Below are 17,368 nucleotides of genomic sequence, written 5' to 3'. Positions count from 1 at the left end.
AACTGAACTCGGTAATATTATTTATACTATTTCAAAATATTTTTATTCAATTAATCCGACCGATAAAATGCAACTGTTTCACTAGCATCCCGCCTATTTTGTCACGCAAATTGGCTAGTTTTCAAGATCTACTTATTTCTCGTGGGCCATACCAACGGCGACGCGAATAAAAACAGCTTCGGGTCTTCCGAGCCTGCGCCTCGCTCCGAGCCTAACCTTCGCTCCCGCAATTCGTTGAAAATTTCACATACTTTTATCTCTCCCTCTCACTGCGAAACACTCTCCTCTCTCTATAGAGCTCCCCGTATATCTGCTCGCCGATTCAAAACCCTAAACCATAGCTTATCTGTATACGAAGATCGATTCCCATCTCCATTTTCTGTCGTCGCACACATCTCGATTTTAATGCGAGTCCTTTCTTTCGGTAGCTTCTTTTATCCAGTCGCATTTTCCTTTATATCCAATTCTGTTTTGTGCATATCTGCGTCGGGATGAGGTTGGTGGGGCGAGGGGTGCGTTTGTGGGATATGTGTAATTTGAAGTCCTGCTGCGGATGGTTCGATTTGGGGGGTAGGGTTTAGGAATTCAAGGTGGGCAGGTCGACCGGCAGCTTGTTTCGTGGTGCTACACGAAGATTTAGTTAGTATCAGGATGCTCTATTCAGATGAAATGGTTTTTTGTTGTAGTTTATAACGAATTGGGCTAGAAATTTCACCTCCGGGCTGCTGATATATGCGATGGTTTATGTATAACTGAAAAGTGGTTTGAACAATTCTTTCTCTCTCATTTTCACTAAGATATGCTAGGTTTGAAACATGAGAACTGTGACCTCAATTGGTGAAGTAAGAAACATGCTGTGAATGGCAGTAAGGGTTTGAAAATCTAGTGCTGCTATTATGGTTCTGGTAAGGAAGCTGCTATTATATATGGATGAAGAGATAGAAAACCTGTCTCAGTCCCTACGAGGAGAAATTCCCTCAGGCATAGTTTGCATGTAGAATGCAATTCTATGTTTACATCGTCCTTACGAATATTTCTTCACGTATCCTGCTGAGTCTGCTGATCAAAAGTCAATGTTTCCTATTTATGAATCAGCTAGTGGTCTGCAATCTTCACAGGGGATCAGTACTCTATTGTGATTAAGAGTGCTCTGCAGCTCTTGATAGAGTTTTCAAAGCCTGGTTTTGAAAGCATTGAATACCACCATTTGAAATGGATTATATCCATTATGGAAAAGTGTTTTGATTGAAAGGTCCGAATATAATTCTATTACAAAAGATAATTGCGTTGTCCAGGGGAGAAGGTTTTCTCAAATAGAGATATAATTTTGAACTCTATAGAACTAATATTCATGGTGAAGTATACACTATCCTTTGATGGGCTACTGTAATGAGATTCCATGTCAGTTCTGGGATCTGCTCCCTTTTAAGTAATGTGCAGCCATTATGCAGTGGTGCATACTTAGGCATATCCCATAAGGCGGCGTGTGTGTTTTGGCGGCTCGGGTTTTAAAAAATGTAAATGAATGTGATTGGAAAAAGCTAGTGGAATGCATGTCCCACTTTATATTATGATTTTACAATAAAATGTGAGCAGAATGTGTTAACGGAAAGTGAGGCCTACTAAGTACTAACCTTATATAGTAAAAGTTAAATGAGACAAGTGATGGCAGACTAACCAAAATGGAAAAATGAGATATTTAAGCACAGACGTAGGGAGTATTTGATATGTCTGTCTGCTAAACCATATAGGATGATCAGTTATTGGTCTTACCACATCACTCTCATAATTTGATAATTTGTTGTGTATGACTTCTATTTTGATTGATTTATTGATAAGTTGTTTACATTGAAAGGAATGCTGATCTTAGTTGAAAGTTAAAAGTTAAAAGTTAAATTGGACACATCTATTTTTTCATGAATTACAAATACAAGTTAGCAGGTGGTTTGAATTATGGCTTCATAACTGTATAATCAGAAAGATCACCAAAAATGGAACTGAACTTTGCTAGACTGTACTTCTGGGCTGCACTTGCCACTTGCTATTTGTCTTTGGACTAACTTTAACCTCCACTTTCTGTATCTACCTCACATCAATAAGCTGCCTTTACACCTATATGGAATTTTAAACAACTTTCTTTGAATTGGTTTAAGCTCTGCCTAAGGTTAGGAGGGAGCATAAGTACCTCTCGAACCTTGCCAAGAATCTAATTTCTGCAGAATATAGAGATATATAAATATATGTCTGTGGACTTCTTCATGTCTTTTCTTGAGTTATAAATAACCGTGTGGACACCTGTAACTCCCTTGCATGCATATTACACACCTTAACTAAATATGTGTGTACAGGTATTTAGTCTCTTAAATTAAGCTGACATTGTGTGTGTTTTTCCCTGCAGTGTTGTTATTCTGGCAGCTATCAGTGTTTGAGGTGGTGGCACATGATTGATGTTAGATTTCAGGGGAGTTGTATGTTGACATACCTGTTCTTGTTTCCAAAGGTTGTAATGTATTATAGATTCTAGAGAGAAAGAGGATTGCAAGTCTAAGTAGTTTATTCTTTATTCAAGATTTAAAACTTATCATATCCGACAGCTGAAAATTTTAGGCTAACCATCTATGCCTGGCAACGAACTTGGAGATAGGGTCCACAATTTCTTTGCACAAGACAATTCATCACAGGGGCAACATCAAACACATGGTTTGGAAGGAAACTGGCCAGTGCCTAACAACAATTTTTGGGTTGGCAGCCCAAGACCTGTTGGTGTGGTGAATTCAAGCACTAAAAGTTACTCTGTGCAAAACCCAGGTATTACTTCTCTGATTCAATATTTCAATGTCTAGCTGGATATGTTCTCTAGGTTTTTTCCATTTCTAGTTTGGCATACACACATTGCCAGTGTACTCATCTAAATTTCTCTTTTGATATTTTGAGCAGAAATAGATAGAGGGCAGTCTAGCTACCCTGTTCATGCAGCTCATGGATTGAATTTTTCACAATCAAATCCAAGGCCTGATTTCTCTAGAAGTCAGTCCCTAAATGAGCAGCAATATTCCAACGGCCATATGTATGGAAATCAATATTCCCAAGGTAGGCAGAATGAAGCAAACTTCCGGGAATTGGATGCATATTCTGATCAAAATAATATATTAGCCTCAAGAGGCTTGCCAGTGCATGAATTGCAGAGAATTAGTGGCCGCGAGCAACTACCAAAGGCTTCAGATAGATCAGGATCATCTGTCTCTTCAGTAAGTTTTGATCTATTTGGTGGTCAGCAGCAGATGAACCATCAGCAAGCAAGCCTGCTGCAGGCATTACAGCGGCAGCAATCTGGCCTCAATGACATGCACCAACTGCAGCAGCAACTCATGATCAGGAAAATGGAAGAGCTTCAAAGACAGCAGCAACTTCAACAGCTGGACTCACGGCCTCAAAATCCTAATCATCAGGTTCCTCAGGTTGTCAAACAGGCATCTGGAAGCCAGTCCCCTATGTTTCATGGTACTCCAAATTCTGATGCATTACGTAATCCTTGGACTACTGAGCCTGGGACAAACTGGCTTGGTTGTGGTTCTGCTGCCATGCAAGGATCCCCTAGTGGCTTTACTTTTCTACCAAATCTTGGACAGACGCACCAATTAATAGACATGGTGAATCTACAGGCTGATCAATCCCTTTACGGAGTTCCAGTATCCAATTCAAGGGGTTTGGGTGTGAACCAATACTCTCCGATGGTGACAGAGAGACCGCCAATGGCTCAAATGCCAACATCTGGCAATTCTCTGCACAGTAATCAACACAATTTTTTTCCTGATAGACTTACTGAGGGGACTTCCATATCTCGACAAAACTTTCAAAATAAAACTAATGAACATGGTTCTAGTCTGGCACTGAATACTGGCTTAATGGATATAGGATTCCACCAGCAAGTGAACTCATTGCAGAATAATGCAACACATCAGGACCATGCGAGGAGACAGGAGCTGTGTACTGTATCGGAAACCTCACAAGAAAGATATCCAATGCAAGTATCTTCACCTCAGAATGAAGTTACCCTTGATCCTACTGAAGAAAAGATCTTGTATGGTTCGGATGATAATATATGGTCTGCATTTGGTAAGCTCCCAAGTATAAATGGAGAAGCAGGTAATTTATTCGATAGTAGTAGTGGAATATCAAATGGGATTCCATCCCTTAACAGTGGTAGCTGGAGTGCTCTCATGCAGTCTGCGGTGGCTGAAACTTCTAGTGCTGATATAGGGCCTCAGGAGGAATGGAGTAGTCTGAATTATCACAATACGGATGGTTCTTCAGCAACTCAGTCCCCCTTAATTCATAATGGAAATGTCAAAGAATCACCGTTGCACAGTGACAGTGTTCGAATACCTTCAGCAAAAGGCACTGAATCCATTCGCTCTTCTGACCCTCTCAGACCTATGGGATTGAATCAACTTGGGCACACTCCTAGTGAGGCGGTGCCAACTGATGTTTCTCAAAGGTTTGGGCAGTCTGTTCTGGGAACTAGCAAGTGGCTAAATCGCAGCCAAGTCCAAAATCAATTAACAGGTGAGACTGATATACGTGGAAATGCCTTGGAAAAAGCTGTGGGTGCTGAGAGAAATGGAACGAAAGTTTTTGCAGATTGGCCTCCTGGCCAGGGAGAAACTAAACCACAATCAAATGGATGGAATACTCTGGCAGCTGTACCACCTGCTGGTGATAGATCATTGAATAGTCATAATGCTGAGAAAGTATCTCAAAATCAGAACAACCAAGTGAGGGCAATGCAGGGTCAAATGATGGATGGAGATTCTTTATGGAAATCCAGTCCCTTAACTAGTGCTGTTGAATTTGGCTCCGTAAGATCTATGACTGGAAATCACCAAGCAAATAATTCCAAAGGAAATTTGGGTTTTCACAGTGCTGCATATTCAGTAGCAAACTCATGCAATACGGTAGCTGGTGATGGAGCTAATCCATTTGCTCAGAATAACCATTTACTCAATCAGTGGAAGCATGCCTCTCCTTCAACAAAATCCCAAGGGGGTGAAAGCTTAGGGAGAATGATTGATCTGGGTAATTATCAGAATCAAGGGTCATGGAAGAGCCCCGATCATGGTGAAATGATAAATAATGATAGGGAGAACTGTGCCATGAAGGAAAATTCTAATGACAGTCATCCCTCAAACTTATCTAATCATGCTTCAGGTGGCCTCAGGGAAAGTGGAGCAGTTGATGCAATCGATTCAAGGTCTCTATCCTCTGGGAAGCAAAAGTCAAGCAATCAGCTTGCTAAAAAAGGTTCTGCTCCTCGCAAATTTCAGTATCATCCCATGGGAAATCTGGATGATGATGTGGGGCCTACCCATGACCTTAAGCAGCCTACCCAAGCGCAGGCCACTACCCTGCAGAATGCCCATCCTGGCCAGTTAAATCTGTTTGGTCAGGTTGCAATAAATTCTTTAGAAAAGGTAATATCTCATTACTAGACAAAAACTAAGTATTGTTTTACTTACAGGGTGAAATTCCAAAAGACAGTAAACACCATGATAAAGAGCCTTGTGGTGGTAGCTTCACTGGTTATGCAGCTGGGACATCTACTCTTTTTAGTCAATCATTTGATTCAAGCACTAAAAAGGTTACATCACCCAGGTAATTCAAGTTTTCTTTATCTTAATAGAGTTTACTTGTTGTCAGTACATTCTAATTTTTTTCTATCCAATCTAGCCAAAACATGCTGGAGCTTCTTCACAAGGTGGATGTATCATCTCAACCACCTGAAGCAGAAAACTCTGATGGGTCTGCCGGTCACCTTCAGCGCAGCCAATCTTCTTTCTCTAAAAGTTTTGGATTGCAACTTGGTCCTCCATCTCAACTATTGCAAATTTCAGATCTTTCATCACCCTCCCAGAAAGCTCAAAGCATGGCAAATGCAGCATGTACCAGTCTTGTTGGCATAGGAATGGCAGAGAAAAGCATGCACTTGTCATCTTCATTGCAATCTAGGCAGTCCCCAAATGAAAAATCTCAGGTGGAATATGAAAACCATGCGTCTGCAGGTCCAAGAAATCCAGGGAATGATAACTCTGTCAGTAAGGGGCCAGGGAACTATCATTCAGCATTTACTTCTGACACTCCATATATGCAAAGTCAACTTCAGAATAAACAAGCAACAAGGCCAAGCACAAAACCAGCTATGAATCAGCACATTGACTCATCATTCAGCTATTGTGCTTCACACTCAATGGAAAGAGGTTCTGCAGAGACTGTTCTACCTGATACCTCTGGCAACCATCAGAAAAATAGTCTTCCTTCGCCTGGGGGCTGTACTCAGCAAAGCGGCCCTTATGATGTACAAGAGATAGGTCCAGCTGGAACTGCATCATCCAGGGATCAAATGCGCGGTTCTCCGTATTTTGCAATGTCAAGCTTTTCTCGACAAGGGTCTTCAAGCAAGGTCTTGAATAACATGTGGTCTAATGGTCCTGCGCCTCAAAATACTTCTGCGGCTCAGTATCCAACAAATTTTAATGAGCCACCCCAGCCCAATATATTGGAATCTAGTTGTCGAGGTGATCTTGATGTTGGTAAAGGGGGGCATATTTGTATGAAGTCTACTGCAATGCATGTTGACGGGCACATGCAAAGGTTGAGGGAGAACTCTGGAGAGTTAGTCTCTGCCTCGAAAATAGAATTGCCTTCGGGAACTGCATCTTCTATTAAGAGTCACTTGGATGATTGTCCAGCTAACTCTGCTTCAACACAAAAGGACATTGAAAACTTTGGCCGATCTCTGAAACCTAATAGCTTTTCTAATGAAAATTTTGCCTTACAAAACCAAATGAGGGACCTGAAGAATGCCGAGAGTGATCCAAGCATTAGGTTTTCAAAGAGATTAAAAGGACCGGAAAATGTTCATGATATTCTTCAATCACATTTGGTAACGGAGAAGCAAAATAAGGAAAATTTTAGGAACGCATTGGGTTCAAGTAGTGGAATTCCTCCTGAAGATTCTAGGGTAGTGACCTTTTCTACACCATCTGATATTGTACTGAGGAACACTTCACCTCACAGAAATGCTGCCCCAGAGGATGTTGCTATGATGACTGCTCTGCATGATTGTACTAGCAAACCTCCTGCTGATGCTTCTGCTGTTAGAGTTGAGCATCATGCGGTTAGCCCCCAGATGGCACCATCGTGGTTCAACCAGTATGGATCCTTGAAAAGTGGGCCATTATTGCCTATGCAAAATATGCGCCATGTCATGTCCTCTAGACCGGAAGAACTTCCATTTTCTCCTGGAATGTCTTCCATGGGTACATCTTATTTAGAAGATAAAACTGTTGCTACTCCTGTTGAGGCATATGTCGGTGGCGCTCTTAAGAGTTCTGCTCCCACAGTCAAAGCAAATGAGCCCTTATTTTCTCCTCCATCAATGAAGATGAATGTTTCTGATCAGCATCAGGTGATTTTGAGACCCAAGAAGCGTAAGACTGCTACTTCTGAACTTCTTTCATGGTATAAAGAGATAACACATTGTTCACAAAGTCCTTCAATTCTCAGGTAATCATCATGCATCAGTATGTTTTTCTCTGGTTTCCACATTAGTCATTACTGAATCTCTTTTAAAGGAATATGTGAAGACACATATATGCTGTATGGATTTAGTATTCTATGTGGTTTTGCTGCAAAATCGTGCTTGTTAATATTCATGAAATATTACTACATGCAGTTTGGTAGAAGCAAACTGGAGTAGAGCAGCAAATCATCTTACTGAAAAGGTATTATGGGATTGCTAATAATGCCCTTATTATAACTATACAGACTGTGACACTGTGTCAACCTCAACCAGACTATTTACCTTCATCTCTGATCACAGGTTGAAGATGATATCGACCTGATTGAAGATGGACCTCCATTGCTTAGGTCAAAGAGAAGGCTTATTTTGACAACACAGCTTATGCAGCAATTATTTTGTCCTCCGCCAGCAACAATTTTATCTGCTGATGCTATTTCCGAATATGAAAGTTTGGCTTATGCCGTATCTAGGGTAGCACTTGGAGATGCATGCAGTGCGCTATCTACCTCTTGTAATTTGGATTCGCCCCGTCATGACATGAACATGTAAGATCTTCCTCCCTCCCTGGATTTATTCAACCATGTCAAATTGTTTTTTTATCAATTAGTTTTTCGATAAATTGTGAATATACATTTCACTTATGTTTTTTCTAGACATGCTGCTAAGGGAAAACTTAACGGCGATCCATGTTTTGCGAAAGTCATTGAAGATCTATCAGGAAAAGCTGGGAAGCTAGAAAATGATTTATTGAGGTTAATCATGTCTCTTGTCTGGTTTCTTCTTGTTTACTTTTTCCTTGCATATCATGTCAGGTTTCTGTGATTTCATCTGGTTAGTGTTACATATACTGGATGATGACTTGTGTTTTGGTGAATAATATTATTGATTCATATTCTCGCATGTGTTAGATTGTTCTAAACCTACAATTAATTGGCTATCATTCTACAAAAGAAATTTAGAATCTCCTTTTCATTAGTTCGTTTTGCTGGTAATGTGTGATTGCGTTTCATTTCTTGTGCTTTTGTCCGATGTAGCGAACTAGCGATCATATTGACCTTTCTCTTTGGTGCATATATGCTTATTGTGTTTTTCAGGCTGGACAAGAGTGCTTCAATATTGGATTTGAGATTGGAATGCCAAGATTTAGAGAAGTTTTCTGTCATCAATCGATTTGCTAAGTTTCATGGTCGGGGGCAGAATGATAATGCAGTGATATCCACTGATGCGACAGCAGCTACTCAAAAACCTTGTGCACAGAGATATATAACTGCTGTGCCCATGCCTAAAAGTCTTCCCGACTGGGTACAGTGTCTCTCACTATAATGATTATTGATTTATTTTTTGTCTGCTGATGTGAATTGTGTCCAGTACTTTATTGACTGGCACTTTCACCAAGGACAGTTAAATGGCGAATTGCAGGAGGATGGACAAGAAGTCTCCTCAAATGTGTTGGTCTTTTCAATTAGGCATTTATGTCATTATTGAGAAATGCAAGGTTCAGTTCATGTACCGCTCTATGAAATGGAAAAAAATTGGGATTGCCCATCATTTTTGCCTAGACGGGGGTAAATGCAAATGGATATATGACACTTAGGAAGAGAATTATTTTATTATGTATGTTCAGTATGTATTCTTCTTTTCCTTTCTAGGCATTTGATTTATGAAATCCCTTTTTTTCACTGCAAATTAGGACCAATCCAAGGTTTGTTGACTTGGAGCCTCAATCTTTGCAAAGTAGGTTCTATTGGTTTGTTTGTCTCAGTGTTATCTTCTACTCCCTCTGTCCCACTGTAGTTGAGATATTTTTTTTGGGCTCGAGATTTAAGAAAGTGTTGTTTAGTAAGTTAAATGGAGAAAGTATAAAGTGTATAAGCGAAAAGAAAATATAGCAAGAGAGATTAAATGTGTTGTTTTTTGCCAAAAATGGAAATGACTCAACTATGGTGGGTCAACCAAAAAATGAATATGAGTCAACCAAAAAATGAATATGAGTCAACTGCAGTAGGACTGAGGGAGTATAAGGGACAAAATGATTTTCTATTGATATGCCAGGAGTAGCTATCTGGAATGTTTTCCATATCTGGTAATATATAAACTATCATGGCACTCCTTGCATCTGCTTGATTCAAGCTATAGCTCTAAATGAAACCTTAAAAAAATTGGCTTCAAATACCTCAAATTCCAGTTCCTTAGTAGTATTAAAGAAGGTTTAAGCTGTTCATGGTGGCTTTGTTAGTTACTGGATATCAGTCCGTATCTTGTTTCTTTAGTTGTTTAATGATCTCCTTTCTGAGAAGATTGGTTTTCTTCATTTATGGGCTATACAATGTTAGGGAAGTTGAAACATGTGATCTACTAGTATTTTCTTTTTCGTTGCAAGTACTGTAGCAAAATTCTCGTGTGTTTGCACTGTACTATGCTAGATTAATATGAATGGTTTGTCACCAGATAATCTTCATTCTTTTGCCTGATATCCCCTGATAATGTTTAACTTTAATGGAATATATTAGTGTGCTCTAATTTGTTTTTTACGAATACAGTAAGTTTAGAACTGTTAACTCTAGGTGGATTTTTGATGCCAATGTATCATCATTGAATTATCTTCTACAATCTATAGTTGTTCGTTACATAGATTTTAGTATCATCCTCTTAACTCAGAAGTAGTAGATGCTTTCTCCATTTGAAACTACTCTGAGAATTTATTTATTTACTTACTTTATATTCTTTGTGGTAGTACTCTGCAATCATCTTGATATATATTGATTGCAATGGAATTGCTTCTGTTGTATTTTGTCTTTTGAACTAGTTGGTAAATAACAGCTGCAGATTTTGTTGAATCTTTGTAAATTTATTTCATAGCAGCGTGGATTGATGCTTGGTGTTTGATAATGTGTTAGTGGGAGATCTGCATTCTCTTGTGTTTGTTGTAGCATATATGGTTTTTGAGTTAAATATTTGAAGTTTGTGTGATAGTTTGAAATTAAAAATGGTGGTATCCATATTTGAATAAGAATAACAAAAGTGTGGGCAATGAACTTGCGTTTATTTGGTGCGCGGTTATTTGTAGAATTTGTGATCCAAAAGATAAATTTCATGTGTAGTGCGTATTTTATTTCATACTAGTTGTTGAGGATTGAATACAGGACGCTATCCAACCTGTGCATTTGAATCTTATACATCATCTAATTGTTTTGGTTCGTATTTTCATCTAGAAAAAAGCGTACTGTCAAATTGGAGGATCTTTTCTCCGATTATGAGAGAGACAGGGTTAGTTTGAAAAAGGAGTTGGTATAGATTTGAAAGCAAATTCCATTTATTGATTTTTTGGATTATTAAAAATGACATTTGTGTTTGATTCTGTGTTTTGCAATAAGATTGAGTTTTGCATATATAACAATCCTATATATATTTCAGTTTAGGCTTAACTGAAATTTATGGCCTAATATTTGGATTTACATGTAAATATGAGTCTATATTGTTGGATAAAAAATTCTTAACTAGAATGTCCAAACACAATCTGGATATTTTTATGTATTTTGAACAATTATGTGTATATTTCAGTCAAACATCAAAATGATACCGTTTAACTATTTTTCAGAGTATCAAAATGAGAATATATTTTCAGACATCAAACAAAATCCTTTTGATGCGAAGCAAAAATGTATTTTGAAAAATCCAAATAAGATTCAAACAAATCGAGTTGGTAGATTTGGTGTCAAGTGAAATATATTTTTCAAAATAATCAAAATAATAATCAAACGGAACGAAATCCCATTTAGAGTGATCATAATAGGGGTGCCATTCTGCCGCTGTGCGGTTGCGCCTATTGCAGGCGACGAGCTGTGGGGAAGGCCATGGCCGGAGGACGCTCGGTACCCGCTCGTCCGTCACTTGGGGCCTATTGCGTGCGGGCGCAGTCCTGATCTTTATTTTATTTTATTTTTTTATTTCAACTCTATATATACAAACTCATTGTACTTTATTTTATTCATATCTCTCATTCTCTTTAATATAAATTTTCTCTCTGGATGTAATTAAATTAGAGAACTGTTGGGAGGGCTGTGAGATAGATTGATGATGTGGCGGGAGGAATTTTTGAGAGGGCTCTCTTGTGCTCTTACTTTGATATGAATGATGAAGGTTTCCATCAACTACACTAACATCATGATTAATAAGGACACGATATTTCTCTATAAAAATATAAAATTATTCGCACCCACTTTTCTTGTAACTGGACCACGTATTAATAGTCTCATTACCAGATTGAACAACAATTGGCACAACAAATAAAAGATAGTCAAACTTTACTAATCAAATCAAGATAATCATAAAAATGGCAAACACAACCAACAATCACTTATACTTACATCTGTATGAAACACGACAACACAAGAACACTAAATAAGTAACTACACGAAACATTACAAATATTGCGATGATGTCATATGAAATCTCCTAAAAAATCAAGAGACTTTAGAAAAAAAAATTCAAACACGAATATGTTTTTTAATCCTTATATTTTGCAAGCACAACAACAAGAGCCTCCACCATTTGAATCTCACACCTGCCAAAAATATCGGACAATAACATTATTTAAAAGGCGAATAATTTACATTTGAAAATGCATAATAAGCTTTATTCTCTTAAACTTTTATATTTCATATTTGTAATATAGTCTGAGCTATACTATAGTTATTGCGTATGCACCATCGCCAATACTTCTTACTTAGTTTTTGTAGAGGTTAAATTTCAATTTTCCAGGGCTACCTAATATAATCCATTAACTCTACGATAGAAATTTAGGCACACTATTAATATAGCTATGCTATCCATTTAATTGACTTTGTAAATAAATTTAATATAGACTAATTTAATTTAAATAGATTTTCAATCAACACTATCCATTAAAATAAAACTATGAATGAATTGTTATTTAATTAGGTATATCAAAATCCATTTATAATAATACCAAATAAAAAAAAATACCGTGGTAGAAGTACTAATTCGAATCCTTGGTGATGGCATAGACAGCATATATGATTCCAGGAATATAACCAAAAAGGGTGAGTAGCAAACATAACCAGAACTCGTGCTGCGTATAAAAATCAAACAGTTTAATCACAAATTAAATGAAAAATTAATCATATAGGGAGAGTAAGTTTTAGGATTACTAAAATAAGTTTAAAAAACATAAAATAGTTTACCTTGCAGCCGAACTTGAGGAATACACCAAGAGGGGGCAAAATAATTGCCACAATAATATCAATACAAGTTGCTGCCGCCATTTTTCTCTTACTTTCTTCTGATAAAATGAAACAGAATGATTTCCAAAGTTAGGATTGAAATTTAAGAATGGGGGCTCTATGCTTCAATATATAGTAGAAAGCAGAAGCAGCGCCACGTGGCTAGTGAGACATTTCCGTTCATTTTTTCTTCAATATTAATACTAGCATTTTATTGTTTTGTTTTACTTTTCTTTTCTTTTGTGTATGAATTTGTTCAGAAAGAAACGAAAAGAATATAAAGAGGATTGGATTCTAGTCTAGGATGCTTACAGCTCATTGCTTAGCTTTGCCAGAGCTTTAGTTATACTGTTTTGCACTTGTCAACGATTCTAGTGATGTGGATGATCCGCGATGTGTCGTGTAAATTCATTTTCTTATGATAATATAAAAAAAGCTTACTAATTATATGTTATTTTAAGATCTTACTCTTGCTTGTGCCACTTTTCTACTAATATTATTGTGTATAAAAAATCTATACAAACATACATCCATACCTCCCGAAAATTCAAATTTGTTTAATTTCATAACAAGTTAACTTGTAAGGGTATTTAATATATAGTTGATAATTAAGTTTTGTTAAATAAATACTGTAGGCATTCAAAACGCAAGCACTGTCGATTGTTGTACAGTAACTTGTAAGGGTATTTAATATATAATGAAATTTTAAAATATACATTATAAATCAAAAGTCGTAACTTATTAATTGATGTTTATCTCCAGCAATTTTACGGAAATTGTGATAAAAAATTACTCAAAATTAGGTATTTCAAAATTACCAAAAAAATTCTAAATGAAATGATGTTATTGCACAACAAAAATCGCACGGATTACCAGCGGACATTTCTGCTACCAAATGCCTCAATTCCATGGCCATCCGCAATGGGGCGGACGATGGCACGCCCGATGGCGCGCATCGTCCGCGCCCGCCATCGTCCGCCCCATTGCAGGTGCGTAACATAAGCCGCGGACGATCGCCGCGCCCTATACTAAGGGCGCGGAGTATAGGGCGGACGATGCCTATCGTCCGCGCCATCGTCCGCCCCATTGCGGCCTACGCGGACGATAGGCCATCGTCCGGCCCACTGTGGGCTACGCGGACGATCGATGCGGACGATGGCATGCGGTTTCGTTTTTTTATAAATAGAGTTCATTTGTAATTTCATTTCACGATTTCACTTTCGAAACTTATTATTACATTTACATAATTACTACAAAATGGATTCAAGTCCCAATAGTCCTATGTTTAGCGGAGAGGCGCGTTGGCCGGGTACAGAACCCGGCGAATATCGTTCGTTCGACGCCGACACCCAGTACGATCCCGATTTCAGTACGGAATCGTACGAGTTGTCTGACGTGGAGCCGTCTTCCGATCCCGATCCTGAACCCGCCGCGACCGCTTCCGTTCCAGCCAAAAAGAAGCGGAACCGGCAGCGGGCGCAGAAGTTGCCGCCTCCCGGAAATTGCGATGAGTACGCCCCCGGCCGTACGAACTACACCGACGACGAAACCCTCATTTTGGCGTCGCCATTTGTTATTTAGACGTTTTTTATTTACTCGTTACTTGTTATTTGAAAACATTTAAATTAATTAAACAAAACAATAAAATGATGATGTGGCGCGCCTTAGGGCGCCCCACTGCAGGTGGGGGGAAGAAGGATAAAACTGATGACGTGGCGCGCCATAGGGTGCGCCTTAGAGCGCCCCACTGCTGATGCCCTTAAAAAAAACTAGTTACTAGCGGTTTAGTAGTGGATCGACGCCATTGCTATTTACCGTGCTGCCAAAATTTTGTGCATTTCATATAAAATTTATTATAAACGTACATTAGTACACTATTAGTGACAACCACATTCAAATACAATGCTATTTCATAGTTGAATGTCTATGTATCAACTAAATTGTGTACCATCTACTTAACTGCTTGATTATTTTTAATCAAGATAAACTCGTGTGTGTGAGTTGGCCAAGCGATAGAAAGGTATTATTTGAGGCCAAAGGTCTCGGGTTCGAGTCCTATACTAAAATTAAGATTTTATCACAATATGATACTCCCTCCGTCCAGCAATTGGAGTCTCATTTCTCCAAGGCACGAGTTTTAAGAAAGTTGTTGAAGTGTGTAATAAATGGTGTGTGATAGTGGAATTTGGGACCCACCTAAATTGTTTTAAATTAAAAATGGGCATAAGACATGGAATGACAAAGAAGCCAATTAAATTAATTGGCTACCAAAATTTAAAAAGTCAATTAATGCCATCAAGTTAATTTACGGCCCTTTATCTTGTATACAACAATAAGCCAAATTCTTCAATTTTGTTGGTTTGCATGTAATAGTGCAATTTCATGGAATGAAATTGTTAATTAATGGCCGCCAACATTTAAAATGGGCATAAGATATGGAAAACTGAATTTAAAAATAACACTCAATATAAAAAAATATGCATTCCATTACAAATTGATCAAAATTAGGTAAAATCACCTCAACATACAAGGGGAAGTCAAATTTTCAAATTTCCCTCTACAAAGAGTTTGAGGGAAATTTGAACTCCAAAAAGTACAACTCCATGGCTGCTATAAATGCATCAACTACACTCATTTAAGCCACCTCCTACCAACTCCAAATCTAAAAATCTACCAAAAACACTCCCAAACATTAAGTAAATTTATTTCTCTCAGAAAAATTTCATCATTGGGATAGATAATGGGCAGAGGCAAACCCTGCACTTGAGCAACAACATGGAGAATAATGTGGTGCAGTTTCTACTCAAGCACATCCATGATGGAGTACTACCAAAAGGGGCTGTAATGGAGGCAGCATAAACTCATAGCATCAGTAGGAAGACAGTATACAGGCTGTGGAAGGCAGCCAAGGAGTAGATGCAAAGGGGAGAACCTGCAATGATTGAAGGAAAGATTAGAGGTTACCATCATGTTGACAGATTAGAACTTGATCAAGAAAAGGTTAGAAACTTAAAGGGGTGGCTATTTCACACACAACAGGAACTACAAACATATCCCAACAGAGAATGCAGCAACCAACAACATATTCCATCAACATTTTATTTCATTGTATTGTAATACTAAGAAATTAAGTATATACACCTACTCATTTTTATGACTTCAAAATTTTAAGAGTTATTTAACAATAAATAATTCAAAGGATATGAATATAATTATTTCGTTAAATGATAACACAAATATATATACATGCAACAGTTTTTATAATCTAGAATTTTAAGAATTATAAACAATTGGATGAGAATTACTATGATTACATCGTTGAATGATAACACTAAGAAATTAAGTATATATACATGTATTTTTTTTCATAACTTAGAATTTTGAATATTATTTAATAACAACATAATTGGATGCCAATGGTTATTATTATTTCGTAGGTTGATAATATTAAGAAATTAAGTATATACGCTATATTCGTAATAAAATTGTAAAAAAATTTAAAATTTATTTCAGAATAACATAATTTGGTTTCAACTACCACTAGATGAGTAAATTTAAAAATCAACATTTTGTCAATTTTTAAGCATACACAAACGATAAATAAAATTTTATATTAGTGTTTGAATAATAAATAAAATTCTCCATTTAAATCCTGTTATAGTACGCATTTTGCAAATTTGAAGGATGACAATCCATAATATTTTACTAAAGTGTTGTAATTTTATTATAAATTTTATTATAGTTTATTCATATTCATGGTATTCATTCAAAAATTATGAAATCACGAACCATATGAATCTAATTTGTAGGGGATAGTTAAATTTTGATAAAATGAAGAAGAAATATTATTCTCATTCTGGTTAATAGAAGAAGAGATTATGTAACGGTTAATTTACAGAATTAATTGCTATGATGTAGTAAATAATTCATTAAATGTATAAATATTGATTATGGAAAAATCTTACCTAAATGGTCAATAAAAGGGTACATATGTAATACATTACATTAATTAATAATCATAAATTTATTTTAAATGTAAAATACCTAAAATGTCCAATTTTGTATATACTATCTTTGTTAATTTATCACTGCTCATAGCATAAATAGAAAATTGCGAAGGGACCCATCGTTACCTAAATTTGGGTAAGGATCGGAGAAATATGGTAGATATTAACTCAAATTTGGGTCATAGGGTAAGGACTGGACATATTATTAATAATTATTAATAAGTATATCAAATTTGTTGCATGCATTTTGGTTTATATTATATACTCTCTCTATGCCATTGAAGATGATCCACTTTCCTTTTTTGGTTTGTCCAATCAAAATAACTCATTACAAAATAAAAATATCTTTATTTCTATTTTATTATATTTCTTTTACTTTACTCTCCACTCAACACACAAAATAAAATTATATAAAATCACGTGCCACTCAAAAAATGAGTCATCTTCTTTGGGACGGAGAAAGTACCTCTCTAATAATATGTCGACTTTAACTATAACTTACCTAATCATGTGAAAAAAAGTTCTATTCTTCTGTATAT

General features: G+C 37.0%; 1 protein-coding gene across 5 annotated transcripts; it reads left to right on the top strand.

The window, feature by feature from the left end:
• The first annotated feature begins 217 nt into the window (after positions 1-217).
• On the top strand, positions 218-9,265 carry LOC121749728. 5 transcript variants are annotated; one of them, XM_042144339.1, is made up of 10 exons: positions 218-424; positions 2,399-2,500; positions 2,608-2,808; positions 2,938-5,447; positions 5,519-5,652; positions 5,728-7,563; positions 7,733-7,781; positions 7,880-8,124; positions 8,233-8,331; positions 8,674-9,265. In XM_042144339.1, the coding sequence occupies exons 3-10, from the start codon at positions 2,619-2,621 to the stop codon at positions 8,900-8,902; spliced, it is 5,292 nt and encodes a 1,763-aa protein (XP_042000273.1). In that variant the 5' UTR covers positions 218-424; positions 2,399-2,500; positions 2,608-2,618; the 3' UTR covers positions 8,903-9,265. The 5 variants fall into 5 exon arrangements, with proteins under 5 accessions (XP_042000273.1, XP_042000272.1, XP_042000270.1 ...); XM_042144338.1 differs by having other exon boundaries at positions 2,595-2,808; XM_042144341.1 differs by lacking the exon at positions 218-424 and adding an exon at positions 451-1,252 and having other exon boundaries at positions 2,595-2,808.
• Positions 9,266-17,368: the final 8,103 nt, after the last annotated feature.

This window comes from Salvia splendens, chromosome 9, assembly GCF_004379255.2.
Source record: "Salvia splendens isolate huo1 chromosome 9, SspV2, whole genome shotgun sequence".
Taxonomy (NCBI): Eukaryota; Viridiplantae; Streptophyta; class Magnoliopsida; order Lamiales; family Lamiaceae; genus Salvia; species Salvia splendens.
This window is presented reverse-complemented; position numbering and strand designations above follow the sequence as displayed.

Excerpts from the sequence above, each read along its gene's own strand:
- LOC121749728 (XM_042144339.1), top strand. The coding sequence starts at position 2,619 with ATGCCTGGCAACGAACTTGGAGATAGGGTCCACAATTTCTTTGCACAA. Across the intron at positions 5,448-5,518 it reads AGTTAAATCTGTTTGGTCAG|GGTGAAATTCCAAAAGACAG; the intron begins GTTGCAATAAAT and ends TTTTACTTACAG. Across the intron at positions 8,332-8,673 it reads CTAGAAAATGATTTATTGAG|GCTGGACAAGAGTGCTTCAA; the intron begins GTTAATCATGTC and ends TGTGTTTTTCAG.